The sequence below is a fragment of the Mirounga angustirostris genome, unplaced genomic scaffold, assembly GCF_029215605.1.
Source record: "Mirounga angustirostris isolate CCGP_5_RB_7025 unplaced genomic scaffold, mMirAng1.0.hap1 SCAF_4, whole genome shotgun sequence".
Classification (NCBI taxonomy): domain Eukaryota; kingdom Metazoa; phylum Chordata; class Mammalia; order Carnivora; family Phocidae; genus Mirounga; species Mirounga angustirostris.
The window spans coordinates 184281487-184309006 of NW_026991712.1; the positions used below are offsets into that span (position 1 = coordinate 184281487).

A 27520-nucleotide genomic window follows, 5' to 3' on the forward strand; every position below is an offset into this window, starting at 1 on the left:
TGGGGGTCTTGGCACTTGCCCCTACCTAGGTCCCCCAGGCTGGGGAAGGGGCAGAGGGGAGAGTTCGGGTCTCAGCTGTTTCTGGCACACTGCTTCCCTACCCTCCAAAGCACCTTCCGGATAGATTCTTCCTGCCGTGTCTGGTAGGAAGGGTTTCTGTGGTGAGTGCTCTCAGGGATGCTCCGACCTGCTGGCTTGAGATCATTGGGACCCACAATGAGCTTACCCAGGCAGCAGAATGGGCCCGGGGGATGACAGCACTGGGACCGTGGACACCCTCTCCTCACTCAGATTCCTTTCTCCCCCTGCCTCTCACCCACACCTCTAATTTGTGGACACCCTTCATGGTGAACAGGCATGTAGCTCCTTCCCAGCTTAGAGGAGAGGTCTTGAGCTGCCCACTGGTGCAGTGGCCGCCACCTCCTCCTCCTGTCCCCCCTCTGCCTCGCCCTGAGGCCTGCCCGTGTGCCAGCCCACCCTCAGAGTGGCCCTCCGGTGAAGGGATGCATTCCAGCTGGTGGCCTGCAGGGTGTGGGTGTGGCCGTGAGGGGGCAGCAGTCATCAGAACGGATTCGGGCTGAACTTCCGGACACTGTCAAGGGCATTTTCATAAAGCTTCAAGGCTATCCCTGGAAGTTTATATGCTCGCCTTTCCATCTGGAATATGGGTTTCTAGATGCCCTGGGAGATGGAGCAAGAACAACCCTATCGATAAACTGCCCTCAAACGAGGCCGACACTGCCTAGTGGTGGTAAAGGCCTGGGGAACGGCTTGTGTCACTACCTAATTGAAGACGAGACAGTTCCGCCAGCCAGGGGACCCCGGGGGGGCATACACACCGATGCCCCTAGAAGCAGGTCCGTGTTCTCTGACAGCAGGAGTCCTGCTCAGCGACTTGGGTAACCCGTTAGGGGGGGTGAGGTTGAGGGGTCTGCCAGAGCAGACGTGGGAGGCACAAGTGACTCTCATCCTGGGTCACGAAGGCAGGGTGGGAGTGGCGGGGGGTGCGGGGGGAAGGGTGAGCGGCCGACTTCTTACCTAGACTGCGCTCTCCATGAAAATAGCGTTTGGTAGGCCTAAATGTATGAACTGCAAATTCCAAGTAGGTTAAAGGATAAGGCGTCCGTGTCTGAATGAATATATAGGTTTATGCTGCAGAAAAGACCCTCGGATCAGAGCTGCACAGGTGGTCCTAGTTTCTGAGGTGTGGACAGCTGTGGCCATCGTCCCCACCCTGCCATGCGCCCTTTCTGAGGCCGAGAGCCTGCAGCAGTGGACATCTGGATCATGAGGAGGACAAAGCGTCTGCCGCCCAGCCACCGTGCCCCTGGCCGCGCCCTGGCCTCTTGCTGCTTGGATGAACTGGCACTGGAGTCCCTGTGGGTGGATCCTCAGCTTGGGCATGGTGGCTCAGCAGCCCCTCTGGTCAGGGGGCTGAGAAGCGGGAGTTACGAAAACAGCACTTGGCAGGGCTGGGTGCGTGGTCGCCGTGTTGAGAAGGCTCTGTGGTAAGTTCAGGCGAACCGGGCGGCTCACCTAGGCATCACCTGTGTAGGCTGAGGCCCCTTACCCGCGGGGTAAGGATGCACAACAGGGCATCAGCAGTGACCTCCCACGTTGACACGGAGTCGCGAGACCCTCAAATACCAGGCATGTGAAGCCGAACAGTTGTGGGTGCAGGGGCTGAGGGTGAAGGTTGGGCCCGAGTGCCTCTGCGTGGAAGCTCACGAGACATTTGGGGGGTCGCTCCCTCGCCGGTGAGACCCTGAGCCGTGTCATCTGGCGCCAACACAGATTTCAGCTCTGACCCTCGGCCTCTCGCGGCCAACCCAGTCGGCTCCCAGACTCAAAGGCTGTAGAATCCGAACAGGCCCAGTTATACCAGACAGCTGGGGTCAAGCCACAGGCCCCAAGACCAGTGGAAGTATCTGTCCTGCACTTGACCCCTGAGCTGTGGAGACACCAAGGGGCAGACCTTACCACACCTTGGCCTCCCTGCCCCCTCCCAGGGAGAATCAGCCAGACGAGCCTGCCGGGGAGGCGGCCGCGGGGTTGGCTGTCTGGTTGGACTCCTCGGGCTGCAGGAGAGTGAGCTCCCTGGAGTCCTGGGACCCCCGGTGGGAGGAAGGGCCTGGCGGGGGTCCAGCCGTCAGATCTACAGAGCCTCTTGTGGCTGGAGCCCGCATTTACCACGGGACTTGCCCACCCTCCCTGGCCTCTGTCCTGCATTTTTGGCCCCTGGAGGTCTCGGTATCTGAGGTGTCCTTTCCCTGGGTCCTCACTGGGTTCCCAGCTGCCCTGGGGGCTCTGGCAGCTCGCGTTCCGGACTCCGATTCTCTGACCCACCCAAGGCAGCTCCTCTGGTAGCTGTCTTCACCAGGACCAGCTTCCAAGTCGTGTGTGATTGTTTTCTTCTGGCGTATTGGGGACCCAGGCTGCAGAAGCTGCGCCCGCATCCCCCCGCCCCGACCAGGTCCCAGTGTGTGGAAGGCACTTGCTTTGCAAATGTTTGCTGAGTGAACAGGCTCCCCCAGAGGGAGGCTCCTCGGTGCACTGACCGGATGTGGTGTTGAGTCGTAGGCATGGGTGATGAGATGGAAGGGCCTTGGCCCCATCCAGGGAGCTGGTCACTACTGGGGCACCTGAAGTGACCCCTCTTTCTCCCTCAAGTGTCTCCCAATCCCGCCTCCCCCTGACCACCTGGGCCTGCTCTGGGATCTCACAGCCCCTCTGGCTCCGGCCCTGGTCTGCCCCATTCTTCGATGTTTGGGCAGGGAGGGGGGATCTGCTTTACGGTGGTGGCCTCTGTTGAACCCCTAGGGTGTGGGACACCCAGCGTAGTGAATTAGATTAGAAAGACCTGAAGGCACTTCTTAGAAGACCCTTCCGGCCTATGGAGGGCATGGTGTTTAAGACCTGAAGTCTCCTGCGTGCCTGTCCACCAGCTGTCACTCCAGGTCGCCCCGGCTCCCCTTAGTTTTTGCACGGGCTCTGCGGCACCTTGGTCCTCGCGACCGCTCCTGGTCCTGACCACCAGGTGGCAGCATCTGTAAAGCCCTGGCGCCGTTCTTCCGCCGCTCTGCCCGCAGGCACCGAAGGTCCCCACCCCTGCGATGTAGGGGAGAGGTGTGTAGGAATGGTGATGCGTATTTTGTAAAAGAATAGATGTTTCCTGGAGCCAAGCAGCCAGAGAGGAGGGGTGGGGCGGTCTGGGCAAGGGGCAACTGGAACAGGTCACAGCCGGACCATGGGAAAGAGATGGGGGCTGGGGGCTGTGGGTGGCATGGGCAGGGCGCAGAATGGATGTGATGGCAGGGAAAGGCTGTTGGGAGGACAGGAGGTGCTTCTCTGTGGTTTTCAGCTGCATTCCCCCCGCTGGGCCGTACGTAGGTGCTCAGCAGACATTGGCTGAGTGGCGATCACCCCGTGATCACCTCAGCAGTGGTGATTCCCAGCATGATGGCCCTAGAAGTTCCCCGGAGAGTGCCCCTGAGCTGCCACTGCCCTAAGGGTCCTGTGCCCCAATTGTGCTCCCATCTCAGGACATCTGCGCCTCCTCTTCCGAGACTTTCAGGAAGAGGGTGCTCGGGGGCCCTCCAGCCTGCTCACGGCTAGGACGAGGGCACAGCACGCCCCTGCAGACCCTGCATGCGTGACTTGAAGGTAGTGTGAAGCTGAGCACCTCAGCGCACAGCGGGCCCTGGCCGTTGTCCTTCTGGCACATTCCCTCAAAACCTGCGGCCCAGGGCGCCTGGGTGTGAGAACGCCACCTTGCCCAGTCCCTGCTTCCCAGCGCAGGGCCCAGGGTTAGTCCAACAGTCTGGGAAGACAGAAACCAGACGGCTGAAGGCTGTGCTTTCACGACTTGACCCCCGGCCCCACGCTCAGTGTCTGCTCACACGTGGGCCATGGGCAGGGGCAGTGGTGCGTTCATTCCCAAGCAACATCAAGGCACAGGAGTTGGTTTTTCAAGTCTGCTGAGTGGCAAGTCAGGAGTGGCCGGTTTTAGTGGCTTGAAGGGCGTCAGTCTTATCACGGGCCCACGGAGCGAAGGCTTCCCTTCCCCTTCCTCTTACGGTAGCCAGGCGAAGACCCACTGTGGGGAAGGACCACGGCAGCTCAGCATTTCCTCCAGAAACATTAAGCAGCATGAGATCTGGAGTCAGATTCCCCGGTACAAGCGTGCGACCCTGTGTGACCTGGGCCAAGCACTTAGGGCGCCCGTCTCGGGTCCAGGTCTGCCTGCCAAACGGAGCCGGGCCAGCTCCACCCCCTCGCCGGCGAGGACGAAGCCTGAAGGCTGCAGAAGGCACTTAGCTCACCGCAGGGCCCATCGTAGGACTTGGGGACCCGTGAGCAGTGGTCACTATCCTCACCATCATCACAGCTCCATTGTGAAGTCCGGAGAGTGATTCTCTGAGATGTGGAAATCTCAGCGAGTCCCGGGCCTCACGCTTTGGATCCTGTGGTTGCTCCCCCTGCCATCTGCTGGGAATAGACCTGAAGGTCAAGGGCAGCGTTTGGGTGCTGGCCTGAGGGCGGCCAGGGCTCTGCTCCGCCCACTGACTCCGTGCGGATTCCCACGTGTAAGACCAATCTCTGTTTCCATAGAAAGTTCTAGGAAGAAGGCCTTAAGTTTTGGCAAGCCAGGAGTGAAAGGGAAGCCTCCCTCTTCCCTCTTTCTTGCATGAAGATTTGACCATTCTGGGCAAAAGCATCCCAGACCAGGGGCCAGCCATCCGACACCACATTTTCTAAAACGTCTAAAGCTCTTGTAAGCAATATAAGTGCGGGGAGGATGAGTCTGGAGTCCCAGGAAAAGCATGGGACAAACAGGAGGCCCAAAGGAATTGCGTGACTGAAAAGTCACCAAAGTTCTCTCTGCTTCACCTACACATGGAGCAGGGAGGATGAGACCGGCCTCACTTAGCTTGTAACTACCAAGGGTAAAATGGCATGACATGAAGGCACAGAGAGAGGACTCAACTGATTCCAACCAGGGCAGGCTGCACAGAGGAGGTGGCATGTTAGACGATCTAAGTCGATGACTCAGAAGATGATGGGCAGCGAAGAGGAAGAAAGTCCTCACCTGTGAGAAGAGCATGAGCACAGGCTCGGAGTACGTCTGTGGCAGAGCAGAATCTGGCTGGAGTCCTGGGGGCTGGAGCCGTACAGAAGGCCATGGGCTTGGGACGACAGGCAGGGCCCAGGTGGGGCGGGAGGAGTTTAGACCTGGTTTCTTAGGCTCTGAGAAGGCCCCCGAAAGTGTTAAGAGGAAAGGGGTGCACTGAGGCATGTTTATAGCTCCCCCAGCTGCAGGGTGGAGGTTGGACGGGGAGGGTAGCTCGGAGGCAGGGAAGTGGGCAGAGATCCTGGGCCACATCTGGGGGCACAGAGAGCAGGGGCCTGGACTCCAGGGACCCCACAGGAGCCACCTCAGTAGACAATGGCACTGCGGAGGCCGTGGCTCGCGTTGGGGGATGGGTAAGGTGCCCCGCAGAGGGTTGGGGGTTTTACACCTACTGTCCCTGACTTGTCAGAAAGATGACCAGACATGTTAGCCGCCCATAAACCTCAGACTCTCCTCAGAGGCGGGCCCAGGATCCCCGTTGCTTTTGGGGGACTTGTGATCAGTGTCCCCTATGTGGCCCCAGAATATAGGGACCGTGCAGTGAGGGTGCTGGGGGCCAGGCCCAGCTCCATGCAGTGGGCAGGTACAACAGTGACCGGCCCGACCCACCCCGCCCGGTACACACGGCCAGCACTCACAGCTCGGGGAGAAGAGCCTGCCCGGCTGCACGGGCCAGCTCGGGGCGTCGAGTGATGGAAGATGATGAGAAGCCACATGGCGAAAGACCTTGACGCAAGAAGTCAGAGATTCATGCAGGTCCATCAACTGGAAGATGGCGGGTGCCAGGGGGTGGGGCAAGTCAGAGGGCAGAGCTGCGTTCACCGGGGCATCTGCTCCGCTTTCGTGAGGTTCCCACCCTCCCCGACGTGCTGCGACCCAAGCGTTTCGGAGCCTACGATCCCTCGAACACACCAAGCAAGTTGCCATCTCAGTTCTCAGATGGCTTCCTCTCTTCACCAGGGCACTGCCCTTCTCCCTGGCGTAGGCCACTCCCCAACCCCGTCACCCCGTCCTCCTGCCCTGCTCGTGGGCACAGCACTTACCGCCATCCTTGGGCACAGAAACTCAGTGCGTGATCTGCCTCTCTTCCTACACCAGCTCCACGAGGGCGGAGACTTGCTCGCAGCTCCCCAGCACCTACCACTGCCTGCACACCCAGGGCACTCGATGGCTATCTGTAGGGCGGATGGATGGATGGACCGGCGGATGGATGAGTGGCTGGGTGGGAGAATGAATGAATGAATGTCCCAAAAGCATTGTACGCTCTAACTCCACTCTGGGATACAGTGTACAGTTAGATCAGGCTCTGGGCACCTCTGGGTACAAGTGACCTTTGGGGCTGGAACATTCTTCGCTGTGGGGGCTGTCCTGTCACTGCAGGAGGTTTAAGGCATCTCCGGACAGTAGGCACCCACCCGAGTTGTGCCAAGCCAGACTATCTCCAGACATCGCCAAGTGTCTTCCCGGAGTGGGGGTGGGGGTGCAAAATGGCCTCCAGGTGAGACCCGCTGAGTTACATATACACCTCTCCTGGCAATGAGCGACTCTCGCAGCCCCCTCCCCAAGCCCCCAGGGGAGCAGCCCGCTCCCCAGGTGACCTCTCCGCCCTCAGGAGAGCCGCGACTAGGAACCGTGGGCTTCGCTGCTGCCATTTATTGGTTTGTCACATATGTACATTCCACAGGACACCTGCCCTGCGTCCGCCAAGGCCTGGGGCTTCTCACTGGCCGGACTGCTCCAGACCCCCAGGCACAGGCCTGAGGCCACAGCTGGGGCTCTGGGGTGTCAGACGTTCAGCAGGAGGGGCCGGTGCTCCTCCTCGGCGGCGTCGCTGGGAGGGATTTCATAAACGACGAACAGGGAGGAGTACAAGCAGCCCAGGAAGGACACCAGGCTAGAGAAATACATGACCCCGTTGGTGCCCACGGCCGAGGTCAGGGGCCCCAGCACCAGGGAGACCAGGATCTGGGCCAAGAAGTACTGGCAGCTCAGCAGGGAGATGTCCACACCCATGCCCCGCCGGGTGCCGTCCGCACTGGACCCTGCAAACTGACCCAGAAGGAGAAACCCATCAGCGGGACCCCTGGGCCGCAAGGGGACCCAGCCCCACGTTTCCTGCTGGCCCAGGGGACCCGAGCGGCCCACGCACGGCAGGCTCACGTTTTCCAGCGCCGACGACGTGCGCAGGGAGTTCAGCCAAGAGTTGAATAATATTTGTGCTCAGAGAGATGAGAGCCATGAAAAGAATCCATGACTAACGGGAGCGGAAGGGCCGCGTTCCCACAGGCCCTCCGCCCGGCCTGCAGAGCCTGGCCGTGTCCTACCTCTCCCCGGAAAGACAGGCAGCCTGCCAGGCTGGCTGGCACCCGCCGCCCGGCTCGTCCCCTTTCCTAAGCTCCGTCGGCCACCACGCCCGTCACATACCCTGAAACCACCTCTCACAGTCTCCGTGCCCGGCCCTTCGGGCCGCTCTTCCGAGGTGCTCGTGGCCTCCAGGGTGGACACGCCACCTTCCCTCGTGCCAGCCCTGCGCCCCACGGGGGCTTGGCGGTGAAGACGTGCTCTTTGAGCAGAGCTGCAGGAGTGACGCTGGCAGGAGGCGGGGTGGGTCCCCTCGCCCTGCTCCCCCCCCAGCACACGCCACCCTCACCCACTGAGGCAGCGGACGGACGCCACCCCCACCAAGCCCGCAGTGTGTGCACTGCCTGGGGGCCGGCCTCCCTGGCCCCGCATCCAGACACCGGTGTGGGCCCCTCTGGGCTGGCGCCAAGCCCCCGCCCTGGGGACGGCTCTGTCCTCGTGGCACCTGCAAGGTGCTCCGTGAGTGCGCCCCGCGTGCGTCCTGGGGAGAGCGTGGCCCCCCGTGTCTAACGCACAGTCGGCAAAGCCACTGCGGGGGGGGGGGTCACAGGTGAGCCCTGAGCCTGCAACCGAGCAGAGATTGACAGGAATGTGAGCTTCTGGAAGACTCTACGAGCAAGAGGCCCAAGGCTTCCAGGGGTGCTGACCAAATTCAGTTAGGGCGTCCCGAGGCTCTGGGCGTCCCTTCGCTCAGGGGGGACAGCCTTCCCCCAAGAACCGGCCCATCTGTTTTCCCCAGTCAAGGGGTCTCGGGCTGCAGGGGATGGTGGCCACGGAGGGGGGCGGCCCCAGCCAGCAGGGGTGGTGCCACCCCCGTCCCCTCCCCTCCTTGGTCCCCGGGATGCTGCGGGCACTCACTCTCCAGCCGTCACAGCCTCTGTCCTCCCCCCACCCCCACGCCGGGGGAGGTACGGTCCTTGTGGCCACTACCTGTCTGTGTGGCCGGGAGGGAAGGGGCGGGGAGGGGCGGCCACGGCTACCACCGCAGGCCTGGGGTCTGGCTCACTGTCGTGTCCGGGGCTCCAGGCAGACGTGACTTTTCACAAAAAACATCGTGCGCAGAGCTGGCCCCAGCTGGGCTCACCAGACCTTCCAAACCCCCTAAAACAACTCAGGACGCCTCCTGGGCCGGGCCTGGGGGAGGCGACGGGAGCCCCACATTAAAACGGGGGGTGAGAGAACCCCAGGTATCGGGGTGATCTTTTAATGCAGTATTTTAAAATCTCCAAGTTACGGCAAAAAAATCTCTGAGGGGAGCCCTGTTGGCTGCAAGAAGAAAGGAAGCCCTGACACACACCTCAGCGTGGACGCGCCTTGAAAACGTGACGCGAGGGACAGAAGCCAGACGCAAAGGCCACACACGACACAGTTTCGTTTCCACGACACGTCCCAACAGGCAAATGCGGGGAGGCCCAAAGTGGCCTCGTGGTAGCGGGCGGAAGGACGGGAAAGGGGGACGGCTCATGGGTATGGAGTCTCTTTGGGGGGCGACGAAAATGATCGTGGTGGCGATGGCCAGCGCTGGGGATACACCCTGGGAAACGGGTGAACTGCGTGGTTCTGTGCGGCGAACCTGAGCTCGGCCAAGCCGTTAAAGGAAAATCCATGCTGGACAGAACGTCAGAATTGTCTGTAAAGGCAGGACTCATTCTCCTGACTTTTCCTTTTGCCTCGGCCTCTGCCATGGCTTGGCCCGGTGCTGCACCTTACCCTGCCTTTGAAGTTCTGACCTTCTGTTCGGCGTGAAGTTTCGGCACTAATTCTCTCTTTTTCAGAAATACTGCGTTAACCCATTGTTGACCTTGATCCCCGAGTTTTTTGTGTCCCAGGTGAGTGCCTCCCTTGCCTTGCCCAAGACCCCGTGCTAACGGGTGACCCCGAAACCTGCCCGAAGGGGACACAAAGCGGTGGGCCTCCCCTTCCTCCCTCCCTGCTGCCCAATCCCCCCACCCCCACCCCACGAACGGGGCGCCTTCCCGGGCAGCTCCCTGCTCAGGTTTATGCTCTGCTGTCACCAGCTGGACTTTCTTAATGTTTGAACGGGCCCCGCATTTCCCGCGTGGGGCTGCTCCTGGGGCCATGTCTCAAGCGGGGTTTCTCCAGGCCGCCGGCAGGGGTGAGGCCGGGCCCAGGCAGGCCTCTTCAGGACCCGAAGCAGAAATCCCGAGGCACTTACCTTTTTGTTCTGGTAGTAATCGCACAGGAGTGAGTAGGGCAGGGTGCACAGGGTGGAAAATAAAATCCCGTAGGTTATGCAGAGGGACAGGACCACGTAGAGGTTCCTGGACAGGGTAGCGAGCCCGGTCCCCAGGCCGAAGGCCAGGTAGGCAATGAAGTACAGTGTGCGGATGCTGAGGTGTTCTTCCAGCTTCTCGAGAATGGCTGTGGGCCGAAAAGGAACACGAGCAGCACTACAGTGCCCGGTGGCCCCGGGGACTCCGTTTCCCTGGGCCACCTCCCCGGGGCTGGCCCGACCGCTGGCCGGCAGCTCGCCCCAGACCAGAAGGCCTGTGGCGGGGGCCCGGGGCGTCGGCTCTGAGGCACCGGGGCCAGGGCGCTCCAGAGGGACGCAGGCCTTGGAGGTAGAGGGGTGCAGGTGAAGCGATCTTGGGCTGAAACACCGAGCAGGCTCAGGGTGCGGGACGGAGAGGCAAAACCAAGCCGGCCGGGAAACTGCTCCTGGGACAAGCCCGGCCCACGGCCTGCCTGGGGGCCTCCGGGGTTTTATATTCTTAAATGGTTTAAAAAAAAACATCAAAGGGTGGGGCGCCCGGGTGGCTCAGTCGGTGAAGCGTCTGCCTTCGGCCCAGGTCACGATCCCGGGGCCCTGAGATCTGGCCCCACATCCGGCTCCCTGCTCAGTGAGGAGTTTGCTTCTCCCTCTCCCACTCCCCCTGCTTGTGCTCTTTCTCCCTCCCTCCCTCTCTCTCTCTCAAATAAATGGATAAAATCTTTAAAAAAAAAATCAAAGGACACAAGTATTTTGTGACACGTGAAAATTACACGAAATTCCAGTTCCCGTCGAACATAAAGGAAGTCTTACTGGGACTCGGCCACGCACGCTCGTTAGACGGAAGCATCTCGTCCGAGGCGGCTTCCAAGCCACCAGAGCGGTGCCTGGCGGTTCCCCGGAGGCTGTGTGGCCCGCGAGGCCGGAAGCGCCCACCCCCCGACCCTTGACGGAACCTGGGGGCTGACCCTGAGGTGAAACTCGCTGGTGGCCCCACCAGCACCCAGGCTCCCTGCTGGGACGGTAGCCGGCACCCTGTAGCGATCCTGCTCGGCTTCCTGTGTCCCCTGGGTCCCCCGCCGCCAACCTCAGGGTCATCTCAGCCTCTGGGCTTGGCTCTCCCCACGTGCCATCCACCTGCCCCCCGCCCCGTCCTCACCTGCCCTCCCTCCCGGGCCTGGCCTTTCTGCCCACTGGCCGTCTCGGGCCTGGAGGGACACCCAGTCCCCCCGCAACCCTCCCTCCCCCAGGCCCAGCACCCGCCAGCCCCAACAGGTTGCTCCATACAGGGAGGCCACACCCTGTGCGGCCCGTGAAGACCCAGCCCTCCCTTCACCCACGACCCCCGTAAGCCACACCTCCCACGAGGGGACCCCAACCCGCTTCTCCCCCGGGGCGGCGGGTACCTGAGTAGAAGGCAGCGCTGAATGCGTAAATGCACATCCCCCAGCAGCCCATGGTGACTCCGCTGTTGTATTTCTGATACTCCTCCGACGTGTGCGGGGCTTTGGGGTCTCCCTGAAACACCACCTCACCCATGAAGTCCGTGTAGAAGAGCAGCAGCCCCTCGAACGAGAGCCACCCTGGGAGGGGGAAAGGGCTGGTGACCACTGGTGCGGCCGCCCCCGCTCTCGCCAACGGGTGCTTCGGCCAATGATCAGAGTTATACACGGTTTTCGTGGATCGGGACCGAAACGAAGGAACTGCCTACAGCCTCACCCCCCAGAGATCGCTTTCCCTCTGTTAAAATTGGGTAGGTTCTTTTTTTTTTTTTTTTTAAAGCAAATGCACATCCTCATAAATACAGGCTCTGTTGCATGAAAGGTCGTGTTCAGCTCTTTCTCCAAACACTGCGACCATGAGGAAAGCCAATCCGTCACTCCTCCGGCCGCCTCGTCCTGCTCTCCACCCGCCTCTCGGCAAGGGGACAAGAAGACGCCGGTGGAAACGCAGTCGCAAGCCCGAGGGGGTGGCGGGCCGCTGAGAGAAACACGCCAGGCAGGGCAAAGGTTGATAGAGGAGCATTCTGCTCCAACGTCGATGAAGCCGCAGGGCTCTGATCCTCCGACGTCCGTGTCAGTTCCGTCTTCGGTAGAGGAGGGGGGGTGGCGTTTGCGGGACCTCTTGAACCCCAATAATTATCATGCACAATCCCTATGCCATTAAGTCTTCCTAAACAGCCCATTTCAATGGCAGCAAAGTACCAAGGTGTACACGCCACTCATCGATTTAACCCCTCCTCGCATTGCTGGACACGTACGGCCCCCCACCCCTCCTCCCCACCCCTGCCTCCCAGCGTCTGGCTATTATACATCATGCTGTGATGAGTACCTGGGACATAGATTCTTGGTAACAGTTCTGATTACGTTCTTGCAAAGAATACCAAGTAGGGTCACTGGGATCAAGGTGATGGGCATTTTTAAGATTCTTGCCTGTTGCCAAATTGCCTTCCAGAAGGACATTCTGATTTACATCCCACAGCGTTTGAGAGCCCTAGAGTATCTCAAATTCTTAATCATCCTCAGAGGCTCAGCAGCCCGACAGCAAGGAGACACGGAATGGAATGAAATGCGAGCTCGGGCTTTTCCATGGCAACCCGAGCGCCGAGGGTCGCGGGCTCAAGGCCAGTGCCAGGCACCCGCGGGCACGTGTGGGCGTCTCTATGTGTGTCTGTCTCGGCTCTAGGAGTAAGACAGCATGAGGCCCAAACAGGCTTAAGACACAAGTCCCACCAGCAGCATCTGTCACTTAACTGTGAGTGGTCCGAAGAGCTTTCAGTAATGGGAATTCGGACTCTGGGGAGACCAGGTGTCCGGCACGGGCGGCGGGGTGTGCCTCCGTCCGGAGCACCTGGCTTACTTCGGGGCTGCCTGGAGGAGGCATCTCTCTGGCCCTTCCTGGAGAAAAGCCCTCCAGGGCAGCCCCACCCCACGCCCTGCCCTTAGTGGCATCTAGGGAGTCTAAACGCGCGGGAGATGTCCCCCGGGATGGGGCGTGGGGCTCTGGTGTCCCGGGAGGCCGGCGGGGGAGGGAGCCCCAGGTCAGGGAGCCGCGTCCCCATCATGGCCTCGTCGCAAAGCGAGACCCAGGCTGGGACGCGGATGCGCGGGGAGGTTTGCCGGGAGCTCACCCAGGAAGTGGTTGATGCAGAGATTGCGAAGGGCCTTGGGCATGTGGCAGATGGTGAAGCAGAGGTGCCTCATGGACAGGGGCTGCCCCGCCGTCTCGCCGGAGCCCGCCAGCTCGCTCTCGTACTTCACGCCGTTCAGTAAGATATTTGCCACCTGGAAAGGAAGCTCACACAAAGCCCCTCGTCAGAGCACCGGACTCCGGCCGTCGAGGGGACGCGTGGATTTTGCTGTGATGACAAAGTGCATCCGAAACACACACACACACACACACACAGAGGCTGTGAAGCACCACCCTGAACCTGAACGAGAGGGCCGACGTTAGGTCGTCTCATCACAGACCTGGAGCAGCCGAGAACGGCCCCATTTGGGGGGGGGGCCCACGCCGTGGCTGCCGGACGAGAGATCTGGGCCACAGAGAGTGAGTGGATACCTTGCCAAACGGGACACACATTTGAGATACGAGAACTACGGGGCGGTTCAAATGCAGACGTTACAAACGTCCCTTCTTTTCCGTAAGAGCAGGGTGTAAAAGAGACTTCTTGCAAGGTGACCGGGGAGTCTGTTCCCAATTCTCTCGGGCCGGGGGGACTCGCACCTCCCCGGAGGCTGGGGCGGCCGACGGGGCAGGTCCCGGGAGCATGAACACTCACCTTGGCCCTCGGCGCGGGGCCAGCTTTCTTTCTGGGGCCCAGGAGCACCCGTCCACCGGCAAACCCGCTCCCTGACTTGGTTTGCTTAACTCTTGCTGGCACGAGAAGGCGTCACTCCTCGGTCGCCCTGCCTGGGTCACTAGGGGACCCTGGGGTCACTGGGGAGCTCACCGTTGTGCAAGCAGCGAGGGTGAGAAGGGACAACGCCCTGGCTCCGTGGGGGAGCTGTGCTGTCGTTGGCTCCTGGATGAGCCAAGTGGGGAGACCCAGAGGAAGCTAACAGCCCAGGGCACTGGTCCTACGGGCAGCCATGTCCACAGAGCTGGTCACCACGGCCGCCGGAGGAACTGCTAAAATGACACCCATGTGCCCACCTGAGGCGATACGTGTTTGTATGTAGCTCAGGACCTTTACTTTCCTCAAAGAGCTGGCTCATAGGGGCGCCTGGGGGGCTCAGCCGTTAAGCGGCTGCCTTCGGCTCAGGTCGTGAACCCGGGGTCCTGGGATCGAGCCCCACGTCGGGCTCCCTGCTCGGCGGGGAGTCTGCTTCTCCCTCTCCCTCTGCTCCTCCCCCCAGACTCATGAACTCTTGTGCACGCATGCTCTCTCTCAAATAAATAAAATCTTAAAAAAAGAAAGAAAGAAAGAATAGCTTTTAAACAAGGAAAAGGAGGGCGCCTGGGGGGCTCAGCCGTTAAGCGGCTGCCTTCGGCTCAGGTCGTGATCCCAGGGTCCGGGATCGAGCCCCGCATCGGGCTCCCTGCTCGGCGGGGAGCCTGCTTCTCCCTCTGCCTCTGCCTCTCCCCCCGCTGGTGCTCGTTCTTCCTCTCTCTCTAATGAATAAGTAAAATCTTTAAAAAAAAAAAAAAAGAGCTGGCTCATAAATGATACTCTACTGAGAATGGACCTAGAAAAAAGGATTCCAACGAGAGTTTCAACCAGAACTAAGGAACTGCATCTCGAAGCCCAGGATGACCCACTATTGACAAAAGGTCGGGCGAGCACTCTGATGTCATCAGCGGACGAGGCTAACGCCCTGGAGCCCTTAGAGAAATCTTTCTTCCGACGGTAATGGGACTGCCTAACCCTCCGGTGAGGTTTGGTTCTTCAGACCTTTTCCAGACCTGAGCCCAGGAGGTGTCCCGGCCAGAGGACAGTCACTCTCAAGAGACGGTGAGGGCAGCCCGGGGATGACCAGCCACTGCGCCCAGAGAAGGTTCGCACCAGACACGCGGGCGCCCTTGAGGATTCAACCGGAGAGAAAAGGAACAGCCACCTCAAACTGTGTCTCCAGTCAGCCTCCCCCGAAACCGGGGCATCCGTCAGTCCTGCCGGGCGCAGGGGGCGGGGGGACGCCTGGCTGAGGAGCAGACCCTCCGCCGCCCGGGGGGCTTCAGGTCTCGGGGAGACGCGGCCACAGGCCGGGCAGGGCAGCAGGCCGCGCCTCCGAGCTCCCCGCCGTCCCCGGGCCGCCGTCGGGGCCACACGGTTTTAGAGAAACTCCAAGTTCTCACTGAAACCCTCTCTCACCCTGTGACCCCCTTGAGGGCAGGTGGGCCCCAGAACTCCGTCTGCTTCGAGTGACAGCGTAGCCTTTCTTTTATTGAAGGTGGCCTCCTCCAGACAGCAGATTCTGACGGTGGTTAAAGTCCCACATACCAGTTGGTGGCCTTTCAGCCAATCTGACTTACACGAAATACAACACAAACAGCCTTCCGGAAGGTTCTTCACCTGCACAGACCATGCCTCGCACTGCCTTTTAGAGGCAGCCTTTGGGACGGCCGGCTGCGGCCAGACGCCAGGAGGGCCCAGAAAATCCGCCAGGCCTTCTGTGGGGTGTCCGTCCCTGGGGGAGACTTAGCTCTGCTGGCGCCACATTCACGCCGCCCAAGCGCGCGGTGGGCGCGGGGAGAAGCACTAAGGCCGCTTCTGACACACTCACGCCAGGAACGTCCGGGCCTGAATGAACTACCTCGGGGCAAACGTGGCCGCCTTTCGAAGGAGTGTCCCTCTGATGGCGGCCAGCGCGCTAAGCCGCCGATGGGCCCCCGACAGACCCCTTGAGCGCCGTCGCGGGCGGGCGCAGCCTCTCCCCCCGCACGCAGGCCTAGTCGGCCCCGGGAGGGGCTCGGGAGGCCTTCCCAGAGCGACAACCCCTCTCTCCATCTAACTCATGACGGGGGACAACACACTTCGCCCTCTGAGCCCTGCCCCACCCCACCCCCACCTTCGCTTTTACCTGCTGACTGAAGGTCACGTTCCTCCTCCGGCTGGTTTCGGGACCCCCTCCTCCGGCCGCGTCCGGGATGGCCAAGGTCTGGGGTCTCTTCAGGATCCCGGCCGATCGTGGCTTGGGGGCGTCCAGGGAGCCCACCCTCAGCACGTCCCCATCGGGGCCCGCGGCCAGGGCCGCCTCCCGCCTGTCCCCGAGGCCGCGGTCCTGGCGGTAGAAGCCGTCGGGGGCCCGCGGGAAGCTGACGCTGATGGCCGGCCGCGGGGCGCTGCCCGGGATGGCCAGGTAGGGGTCGGGGCCGCCCGTGAAGCAGTCGATGAGCACGCTGTCGATGTTGGAGGTGGCGAAGGACGAGGCAAACTCGTTGATACCCGTCAGGGAGCCGTCCCTGCTGGTGAAGCTGCCGTACTTGGGCGTGAGGGGGCTGAGCGGCGAGATGGGGCTGGAGAAGCTGGTGTACAGGCTGGTGGCCGGGGGACAGGGGAGGGGCTCGCCGGCCCCTTCCTCGTACAGCAGGGGCGGGGAGGGCGGCAGCGGGAGGCTGGGGCTCTTCATGGTGGCCTTCTTCTCGCCGGGGGGCCGCAGGGGTCTCTCGGGGATGCTGACCAGGGTCAGGACGGTGGTGATGCTCAGGGTGACCGCGGTGAAGATGTAGATAACCCTCAGCTGCCCGCCCAGGGCTCTTCCGAAGCTGGTTTTGTCCCAGTGGATGCCCCCAACCACATATCCGAATCCTCCTCCGAGGCCTGGGGAGAGAAGCAGGGTTAAGCTCCCCCACCTCCAGCAGGCAGGGGGGACGGCCCTCGAGAGTCGTGGTTCCGTGTCTTACTCAGGTGGCCAAATCTGTTGGGAGGATCCAGACCCAGCATTGGTCCCTCTTAAACCCTGGCAAAAATGCAAAGGAGAATGGGATTCTCAGGGGGCCGCCTCAGGGCCCCCCTCTCCTGCCCGGGGCTGCCGGGCTCCAGAGCAAGTGGCATGGTGCCTGCCCGTCCATGTCTGTCCCACTTACGGCCTTGCTGGAATGTCTACACTGGGTCACAGCCCCCTTCGAGGAGCCCCAGCCCCCCAGCGTCAGTGCCAGGCAAACGTGGAAGATCTTGTCTCCAACATGCGGACCACACACGTGTGTCTGTGAGGGGGGGGAATTCATGTGGCCACCCCGGTCTTCCTCGCCTGATGCCCGCGTCCTCATGCACCCCCAGTGGTGACCAAGGATGGCCACCCTTGCTCTCCGGGTCAGCAAGCCGGTGGAAACAACAGGGCTACAGGGATCCGGTCCTCTGCTCCTGCTCGCTGCATCCCCTGGCCTCGGGGAACAGGTAAATGGCAAACTGATTCATGCAGCAAGGGGTAAAAATGAGGGTGATGCCACGTTGCCCCCAGCCAGGAGCACCGCATGCACTTAGCTCCAGAGAGTGCTGTTTCCCGCCGCCCGCTCCCACGTCCCCAGCACCCCCGGCCCCCCTCCCGGCTACACCACAGGGCTGCGGCCTTATCATTTTGAGTCCAGCTGCATTTCGAGCCCATCTGCTGGTTGGAAGGCGAGTTCTCTCCGTTTACTCCTGCTGTTGTTGTATCCAAACAGCTCGTGCGGTCTGGCCACCCTCCGCTTCGGGGAGAACCAGCCGCTTTTGAATAGCAACTTCTATGGCAAGGCCTGGGCTCAGACACACTCAGCTCAAGCTTCCACGGACCCCTCAAGGTGGCACGTGGCCCTGAATCCACTTGCTTAACGGTTTCCCCCTAGATCTCCCTCATCTGTCCCCGACTGTCCTTACAGGCCTTTGAATTTCATGTCTCCCCTCCTCTTAGTATTCTTAACTTCCCACATTCATGGTCCCAATGAGTTCCTCTCACCTCTTCTGAAGACACAATTGCTATTTTGTGGCCCTTAAAGAAGGTCAGATTTGAGATGACCTTTATTAACCATTTTTTTATTTTTATTTTTTTTTATAGATTTTATTTATTTGACAGAGAGAGCACAAGCAGAGGGAGAGAGAGAGAGAGAGAAGCAGGCTCCCTGCTGAGCAAGGAGCCCGATGTGGGACTCATTCCCAGGACCCTGGGATCATGACCCGGGCCGAAGGCAGCCGCTTAACCGACTAAGCCACCCCGGCGTCCCTAACCATTTTTTTAAAAACAATTACTGAAGCAAATATATTCTCACAGGAGAGAAACGGTACATCGATTCAGCCTCGAAGAAACAAACAACCTGATTCAAACATGGGCAAAGGACTCACATATCTATTTAGTGTCTATTTTTCCCCAAGAAGACATACAGATGGCCAGGAAGCACACGAAGGGACGCTCAGCATCAGGGAAATGCAAACCAAAACCACAGTGAGATCCCACTTCACACTCATTAGGGTGGGTTGTATCAAAAAACGAGACAATAGGGCGCCTGGGTGGCTCAGGTGGTTAAGCGACTGCCTTCGGCTCAGGTCATGATCCTGGAGTCCCGGGATCGAGTCCCGCATCGGGCTCCCTGCTCGGCAGCGAGTCTGCTTCTCCCTCTGACCCTCCTCCCTCTCATGCTCTCTATCTCATTCTCTCTCTCAAATAAATAAATAAAATCTTTAAAAAAAAAACACAACAAAAAAAAAAACAAGACAATAACAAGTGCTGGCGAGGATGTGGGGAAATCGGAGCCTCTGTGCATGGCTGGTGGGGTGTAGAATGGGGCAGCCACCACGAACACAGTGTGGAGGCGCCTCAGAAAATTTAGAACAGAATTACCGTAGGATCCAGTAACTTCACTTCTGGGTTTATAGCCAAAAGAACTGAAAGCAGGGTCTTGAAGAGACATTTGCACCCCCAAGTTCGTAGCAGCTTGACTCACACTAGCTGAAATGTGGAAGCCACCTACTGTCCGTCAACAGGTAGAATGGATAAGCAAGATGCGACCTCTATACCCGATGGCGTGTTATTCTGCCTTACACAGGAAGGACATTCTTTTTTTTTTTTTTTTTAAGATTTTATTTATTTGCGAGAGAGAGCATGAGAGACAGAGAGCATGAGAGGGAGGAGGGTCAGAGGGAGAAGCAGACCCCCCGCTGAGCAGGGAGCCTGATGCGGGACTCGATCCCGGGACTCCAGGATCATGACCTGAGCCAAAGGCAGTCGCTTAACCGACTGAGCCACCCAGGCGCCCCAAGGAAGGACATTCTGACACCTGCTACAACAGAGATGAATATTGTCCGAAGTGAAATCAGCAGTCACAAAAAGACAAATAGCACATGAGGCCACCCATATGAGGGACTCAGAGCTGTCAGAGTTATAGAGACAGAGAGAGTATATGGTGGGAGCCCAGGGGCTGGGCGTGGGGAATGGGGAGTTAGTGTTTAATGGGGACAGAGTTTCAGTTTTGCAAGAAGAGAAAGTTGTTGGGGGCGGGGGTGACCGGTGGTGATGGCCCCACGACAATGTGAATGTGCTTGATGTCACCGAACTGTTCACTTAAAATTGGTTAAGATGGTCATTTTTTTTATTATATAAAAAGAAAAGAGGGGCACCTGAGTGGCTCAGTCGGTTAAGCATCCGACTCTTGATTTTGGCTCAGGTCAGGATCAGGGTGGCGAGATCGAGCCCCAGGTCAGGCTCCGCACTGGGCGTGGAGTCTGTTTGAGATTCTCTCTCTCCTTTGGCCTCTGCTCTCCCACTAGTGAACCTGTGCGCACTCTCTCTCTCTCTTTCCAAAATAAATAAATCTTTTTAAAAAAGAAAAGAAACAATACAGAAGACTATAAGGTAAAAGACGGGGTCCTCCTTGCTACCCTACACACCCCAGCACTGGCCCGGCCGGGACCCCTGCAGAAATTCCCTGCCCCCATCCATGCATGTGTGTAAATAGAGACAAGCAGTGGCATTTTCTAGAAGAAGCAACTGGGACTGGACAGACTGAGCAGTTGGCCCAATGTCACACACTGAACAGGAGGAAAAGCCGAGACCAATTCAGGCTTCCCGATCCTGGAGCCGCTGGCCTCCTGCCTGTCCATCCAGGTCCTGCGCGGCCCCCGTCTTGTTACGTCTTTCCCTTGACCTTCAGAAACACTTCCCGATGCTATTTGAGATGGGATTGTTTGATTCCATTTTATTTTGGAAAAGGTACATGTTTTGTGTAAGAAAGCTGGAAGTCCTGGTTTTTTGAGAATACTTGGATAAGCAAGCGTCATACTGAACTCTCGTCCTGTTCCGCAGTCAGTTCTCTGGAAGCGTGCGAGTGCGTGGTCACCGGGGATAATCCTCACGCTCCACACCTCTCACTTCTGCTAATCACACAGGCTCTGTGGCTCTGTGGGCGTCCCTGCCTCGTGTCTCAGCTCCATAGGCACGTTTCTCCCGTTTGCAGCAAGCACGACTCGGGCGTGTGTGCGAGCGCAGGGCGCATGCATGTGGGACTCCTCATCATATGCAGACTCTGTATGTGCCCATTTACCTGCTCACTAAATTGTATCTGTGACCCGTCAATACACACTCCACACGCAATCACACTCAGCTATGTGCAGAGCAGCGAGCGCTTGGAGTTGCCCGACGCACCAGGTCCCAGCTGAGGCCAAACAAGGCAATGCCCTGCCTTCTTATTTCAACCCTCAAGACTGTGGACAGCCAACTTTCTTGTCATCTATATGATGCCATGTTTCTGCAGGCTTTTTGCCTTTTTTTTTTTTTTTTAAGATTTTATTTATTTATTTGAGAGAGAGAGAGAATGAAAGACAGAGAGCATGAGAGGGAGGAGGGTCAGAGGGAGAAGCAGACTCGCTGCCGAGCAGGGAGCCCGATGCAGGACTCGATCCTGGGACTCCAGGATCATGACCTGAGCCGAAGGCAGTCGCTTAACCAACTGAGCCACCCAGGCGCCCCGGCTTTTTGCCTTTTTTTAGGGGGGGGTGACATCACCATTTAAAACGGCCGCCACGTGTAGAGCTGATGCTCTGCTGTCTCTTGCTCGGAGGTCCCAGGAGGCTGCGCTGTGTCTTATAAAGAAAACACGTGTGTCAGATAAGCTTTGCTCAGGCACGTGCCATACGTTGGCCACGAGTTCCATGTTAGTGAACCCATGATATATGTTCAGAAGGTGTCTTTAATCAGAAACACATACAACAAGTTTAGGTGCTGATGGGGTTGATGAAAATGGGACCAGAGGTTCGCGGGAACCTAACCCTGTCCTATTCCTAGGGGCGGTGACTCAGCTCTGGCCAATTCAGGGTTCGTGGTGACTTGGTAGAAAGTAACTCCTCGAACAATGGGAGTAAGGCGCACGCAGAGTCATATACACAGAGACTTACATATGCACATAGGTGGCTATCCTTACACCTTGTACACGTGTATGCACAGATCAACACTACATAGTATTGCTGAACTACATCGTCTGAAATATATACTTTCAATCACATCAGTGCTCATCCCTATAGTTGAGGGGTTTTTTTAAAGATTTTATTTATTTATTTGACACAGAGAGAGAGAGAGCCAGCTCGCACAAGCAGGCGGAGCAGCAGAGTGAGAGGGAGAAGCAGGCTCCCCGCCGAGCAGGGAGCCCGATGCGGGGCTCGATCCCACGACCCCGGGATCATGATCTGAGATGAAGGCAGCCGCTTCACCCAACGAGCCACGCAGGCGCCCCCATATATTTGAGTTTTATGACTCGGGTTTTGCATCAGGGCGATCGAAGCGCCCACAGTGGACACGCAGCCCCAGAGCCGCGCCGTGGGGAGACCTACCTGCCAGCAGCGCGTGGATGTTGAGGCCGCGGTCCTGGTCGGCGGGGCTGCACACGTCCATCATGTAGGCGTGGCTGGGGTTGTCCGCAGAGTCAGCGCTGAAGTCCATGAGCACCACCCCGCACACGGTGAGGAGGAGGCCCCACTTGTGGTTGTCGGCCGAGTCGGCCAGCGCCGTGCCCAGGTCCCTGCCATTGAGCAGGAGCGAGAGGCCCAGCAACGCCCCTGCGGACAGAGAAAAAGTCACGCCAAGGAAACGCGGGGCAGCTCTGACCCCCCAGCTGGCCACTTCAGTCTAGAACCTTTAGGGCCCTGAGAATTCCTTTTTAACCAAACTTCAAGCAGAGCCCATTGGAAAAGCCACCTGCAGACTCACCATGGTTTCTTGGTTTTGTTCTTGCTTTTTTGCTTGGATCAGGGTTTTTATTTTGTCAAGTAGGGCAGGAATGACATACACTTTATTAACCCGTTCTTAAAAAATCAAAGGGATAGACTGTCACAGCTAACTCAGGCCTGGTTACGGGGTGCTCCCTGCCACCACACCCGTGAAATTATCTGTGTCGCTGCTTTGGTCAACACTCTTTTAGATTTTGCTAAGAGGAAGCAGTTGGGGCCTTTTTTTCTTTTCTTTTTTTTTTTTTTTTCCACTTTATTTCAGTTCCAAAACAACAGACCTATAGCCAGGACAAGAATGAAAGGGCGTCTCCTTCCAAACCTTGAGGTACATCGGTCACTCCAAGCACCCAACAGTGGCTGCAGTAGGAATCCTGAAACAGAGCAGGCCAGTGGTCACTGCTGGGGTCCCCCCACCCCACCCCGCACCCTGCGCTGGACAGCCCCCAAACACCTGCACCCAAACGTCCCAAGGTGCCAAGCGAATAAATGATGAAACTCGGAGTACGCAACCCTGAGCTAGAAAAACAAAAGACGGACTCTTGGAATAGCTCAGCTTCTGCCCACATTTTCTACTTAGGTCCCTATAAGGCACTAAGCAGCCATGACCTTGCTTGGGGAACCCAAGAAATTCCAGGACCCCCCAGACCCAAAACACATCAAGCTTTATTGCCTGGATCCTCCAGTGATGGCTCCGTGTCAGATGGTGGGAATCCTTGGGGGTCAGTGAAATGCCTCTTCTGTGGTCTGGTTTAGATAAAGTCACTTAAAATACGGGGTGTGGAGACCCTGCCTGTGTTCTCCCACAGCCCCAAACTAAAGAGCAAAACGGAAGTCTTGCTCCTCCCTTGTCCCCTTGGGACCCTCTAGCCACTTCAAGTCAGGCTTCTGGAAGCTTCCAGAGGTTTCTGGAGACCATCGGCCATCGGGGCTGAGCTGGGGCTCACCGAGGATGGGGCTGATGAACCACACCAGACTGTAGAGCTGGTCGGGCAAGCCCATCTGTAGGAGCACTGGGGTCACGTACGCGGTCTCCATGGCATAGCTGAACTCGATGCCAAAGAGAATACAGCCGTTGAAGAGCAGCTCCCGGAAGGACCTCTGGGGGTGCAGGTCCCCAAAGTCCACCAGCTCGATCGGACATGGGGTGTTGGGGGGTGGGGGTGGGGAGGGGCGAATGCACTTCCTCCTCTTGGGGTGTCGTTTGAAGTTGTTGGCCCGGTGGCTGATATGCCGGGTCACGGACCCCGAGTAGCCCGAGATCTGAGACCTCCAGAAGTCCTGAGGAGCCAAACTGGGGAACAGGGCCTCTCCTGGAGGGGTGCTGCTCGCCGGGGGGATCATCGTAGGGGGGGCCGGTGGGTGTTCCTGTGGGGAAAGCCCGTTCGGGGGCGACAGTCACTCACCAGGGCCTCCACCATCAGAGTTCGTCTTTCCAGGTGGCTCCCTCCGCCCCCCACTTGACTGGCACCTGCTCATCCTTGTCATATGAGAAGGGACGAGTTCTGAGAGTCTCCCCCCAGAGTAGAGGCTCCTACTGCTTGCGACGTGGCTCAGCCGGCGCTCTGTCCCTGCTCAGGGGGACGACCCCAGTCCTTAGGTCCCTGCACTCAAGGGAACTGACCCCTAAAGAGGCTCCACGAGGAGGGCCAGGCAAGGAACCTCCTGGAAGGTGGGAGCAGCTAGGCTTCCCATGGCTCTGAAGGGTGCCAGGATATTTTAGGACCTACAGCCCATTTTCAGGATGAATTTTGCCCAGGGGACCAGACTTGGGGCAGGACCCACCTACAGGCGCCCTGAGCACCTGTGCCCGGTCAGGGGACAGCCCTTCCTTCATGGGACGGAAAGTCACAGCGGTCACCCCGCCTATCACTGTATCTCCTCCTCCCGGGAGGCTGGGGCCCTTGCCTAAAAGCAGATGCATGAGTTTAATTCCAATCCTTTCCTTACAACCCCTGTGGATGAGTGAATTTTTAGTCAAGTCAGGAGAACTGAGACTTTGATCATGTTGAAAAAGCTCTCTTTAAAGAAATAAAGCAAACACCCTGCATCCCACATGTCACAGATGACACCCTGAATAGAGATACTGTTTACCCCCCCAAAAAAGCGGGGGACAAAAAGAACCAGGGAGGGTGAGAAATAGATATCTTGCCTGAGAAGTATGCCCCAAACCCAAGACAACTTTCCCAACACTGATGGGTTTTCTAATGTTACAGGCCTTTTTTTTTTTTTTTTCAAAATTACTTTTAAGCTTTAAAAATGAGGCCCTTATTTCTGATGTTAACTCACCACCTTCCATCACATTATCACTAGTCCATAAGTTCTTTTTGAAGAACTCCGAAATGCCTCATCACTCCAGATTTGTGTCCTAAATTCCCCCCCCCACCCCCGCAAACACCATCCTATCTACTCAGGGATTGTCTTCCTTCTGTTGGGAAGACACCAGTGGTGGAAGTGATTTTCTTTAGAGACACCCCAGCAGGATTCAGAGCACTGTGTTAACCCACCAACCCATCCATCCATCCATTCCTTCTCCCTTCCCCCTACCCATCCATCCACCTACTTATCCATCCATCCATCCACATCCATACCACACGTCCACCCACTCCTCTTCTAATCTAGCCATCCATCCTTCCAGCCTTCCAAACATCCACGCATCCACCCATCCATCCATTCACCTACACACCCCTCCTCCCATTTGGCTGAGTACTAAGTACCAAGACACCAAGGTCACAGAGATAAAGGAAAGACAAAGTGTTTGCCCCCGAGTTGGGTGGAAAGTGGAGGGAAGGAGTTCTAAGCAGTGGGGAGCAGCTGCGTAAAGGAGATGTATGTGCAACAGTTGTGTGTCATGTCAGTGTGGTGAGAGATGAAGCCATTGGGAAGGGATTAGCTGACTATGAAGGGCCTTGTGGCTTGTGGTTTTTTGTTTTGTTTTAAAGATTTTATTTGTTTACTTGAGAGAGAGAGAGCACAGAGGCAGAGGGAGAAGCAGACGCCACGCTGAGCGCGGAGCCCAACTCAGGGCTCAATCCCAGGACCCTGAGATCATGACCTGAGCAAGAAGGGAGATGCTTAACGACTGAGCCACCCAGGCACCCCTGCTAAGAGGTGGATTTCATACTGAGAGGCCAGGGATGGACATACCCAGAGACCCAGTCTACTCTTACTTCTTGGACAGGTGGGGATAAGATGGCTTATCTTGTGACCTTAGAAAAATCCCATGCTATCTCTAAAGGAAGAACAGATATAGGCTGTGTAGGCAAAGTATACTTCATTAAAAACATAACTAGGGGCGCCTGTGTGGCTCAGTCGGTTAAGCGTCCGACTCTTGATTTCAGCTCAGGTCGTGATCTCAGGCTCGTGAGATTGAGCCCTGTGTCGGGCTCTGTGCTCAGCAGGGTGTCTGCTTGAGATTCTCTCTCTCTTCCTCTCCCTCTGCCCTCCTCCCTCCCACCACACACACCCACTCTCTCTAACATAAATAAATAAATATATTTTTAAAAACCCATAATTCATTTATGAAGATGAAGTCAAACTTAAATTTTTTAAAAAAAGCTAAACTTCTTGATTCTGTTCCTCCTGTTCTAGCTCAGCCCATAGTAAATACTCCAGAAAAATCTGTCCTTTGGCCAGTCTTGCCTTCAAAAACCCAGGAGGCTATTAGCATTCCCTGGAGCTTCTTCACTCATTCATTAAAACCACAGAAATAAAGTGCCCATTGGAAGACCACATAATAAGACCATCTCCTTAAAAGTCAGAAGGAAGACCTTTAGCACAGGTGTGTGGGGGGAGCTTGACCTGACCCCGCCTGTCCGGTCACGGCGCTACCCCCACCGCAGGGGTTACTCCCTCTCGGCCTCTCTACCTGCTCCTCGCCCCTTCTGCGCAGGGCACCGCTCTTTCCTATCAGCATTCTATCCCCATAAAGTGAACTTAAGTGCACGGGCATTAGAAACCTTGCCTTTCGTTTTAGAATGAAGAACCACGGCCCACTTTGGAAGAATTTCAGATTTAAACAGCATATGATGGGAGCATATTTTTGCAAAGGGGAACCTTTTCGGCCCTACTTAAAATGAACTATGTGGCTAGCCCATGTCTCTACCTGTGATGTGACCACTTCACCATCACCTGCCCACCATCCCCGGCTTTCAAACACAGACTGCAGCCAGTCCTAGCAAAAGGGAGACCCCCACACCCCTGCCTTACTACCCAGCATCTAAACCAGAAATGAAACCTGGACTTCGGAAAGGCTTCCCGGAGGGTTCATTTTCAACTTGAGGGATCAGTGTTACTATTTCCATTTCAAGAATACATTTATTAAAAGCTGTCCATGAAAGTTTACTCTAAGAAGAATGTTTGAAATTCATTTTTGAATGTTATAAAAAATGAAAGTGAAATTTAAAATAATGAAATAGCATTTTAATACATGAATATAAATATTTACCAGATCATCTTGCCATCCTGATCACACTCTATGAGTATTAGTTCAGTCCAAAAAAAATATGTATATCTGTTGCTGGCCCCACAAAGTTTCTAGGCTGTGCCTATTGTGCTTCTCGAATACAGAGGATGTTTCACGTAACAAATCCCTCAAAGTGGTATGGGAAGATTAAACCGCAAATGATTAATAAAAATAAACAATGCCCATGTAATTTGAATGCTAAAAATTACCCTACTATGAGCCAAATAATTTCTTCATTTCTCTCTCCTCTTTACACTTGGGGTCCCACGGGGCTACATCCCTTCCCCACTCTTCCTTCCAACAATTCCCAAAGTTAATACTTCAAGAAAACCTTGCCAAGCCAGCAAAGGGCTGCGTGGACCCGAAGGGGTGTATTTAATGCGCTGGTTACTGAATCGGGGCCCATTCCTCACTTCTGCTCTCTGGAATCCCGCCTCTCCCTGACTACCAATTGATCCCAGAAACCCTGGTCAGGTGCACACTGAACTTGGGCTTCCTTAGCACCTGACTCTACTTCCCCATAAAAGCTGAAAAACATAAACAGTATGATAACCTCAGAAATAATTTGAGAAGTTATTTGTTGATGAGATCAGAATGAACTGAAGTGCCATCAGCCTGCTCTTTCAACCGCGGCCAGAAAGCAGAAACCTTGGGCCATAAACTCATCATAAACTTAATGCCGGGATGCTGACAGAGATGCCATCAGGAGGGTTCAGCCTCAGGCGGGAGGCGAACCGGAAGCTGATGACACCTGCCCAGGTGACCCGGGATCAGGCCTCCGGCACCAATAAGCACAACGTAAGCCTGGGGCAAATTCCAGTGTGTGCTCTCCCTCCCAGCCAGGGTGAAATTAATCTGTCACCGGCCACTACCTCCTCCGGGCCGAGGGTTCCGCACTCAGGGGGCGACACCGGGGGCTCCATTCACAGGTCAGTCAGTTAGACATCAAGGAAGGACAAAGGTCTCCGTGCCAACCTCCAGCCCCAACCCTGGCACTCTGATCACCCGGGGGCCTACGCCGAGTCGCTCCAGCGCGAAGCCGGGCAGCTGTGCGGAGGGCGCGGGAGGAAACGGGGGTACCTGTGGGTCGAGACGGGAGGCATCCCTCTCCGAGGCCGGGCTCCTGCCTGGCCCGCGCGCAGCTCGGGTCCCCGCCCGGCAGCCCCCGGCCCGCGGCTGCGGCGGCTGCAGCATCACCCCGCGGGG

At 57.4% G+C, this 27520-nt stretch overlaps 1 protein-coding gene across 8 annotated transcripts; it reads right to left on the reverse strand.

Moving 5' to 3' along the window:
* Positions 1-97: 97 nt before the first annotated feature.
* Positions 98-27520, reverse strand: SLC45A1 (solute carrier family 45 member 1). Of its 8 annotated transcripts, none has more exons than XR_010411123.1 (10): positions 27395-27520; positions 22797-23217; positions 22131-22223; positions 21457-21681; positions 15743-16482; positions 12853-13006; positions 11129-11305; positions 9669-9874; positions 6175-6349; positions 98-5896 (listed from the first exon to the last, which is right to left on the reverse strand). XR_010411123.1 is itself a non-coding variant. In XM_064589985.1 (9 exons), the coding sequence occupies exons 1-9, from the start codon at positions 27506-27508 to the stop codon at positions 6269-6271; spliced, it is 2211 nt and encodes a 736-aa protein (XP_064446055.1). In that variant the 5' UTR covers positions 27509-27520; the 3' UTR covers positions 98-6268. The 8 variants fall into 8 exon arrangements, 6 of the variants coding, with proteins under 6 accessions (XP_064446055.1, XP_045754735.2, XP_064446054.1 ...); XR_010411124.1 differs by having other exon boundaries at positions 98-5089; positions 5770-6349; XM_064589985.1 differs by having other exon boundaries at positions 98-6349.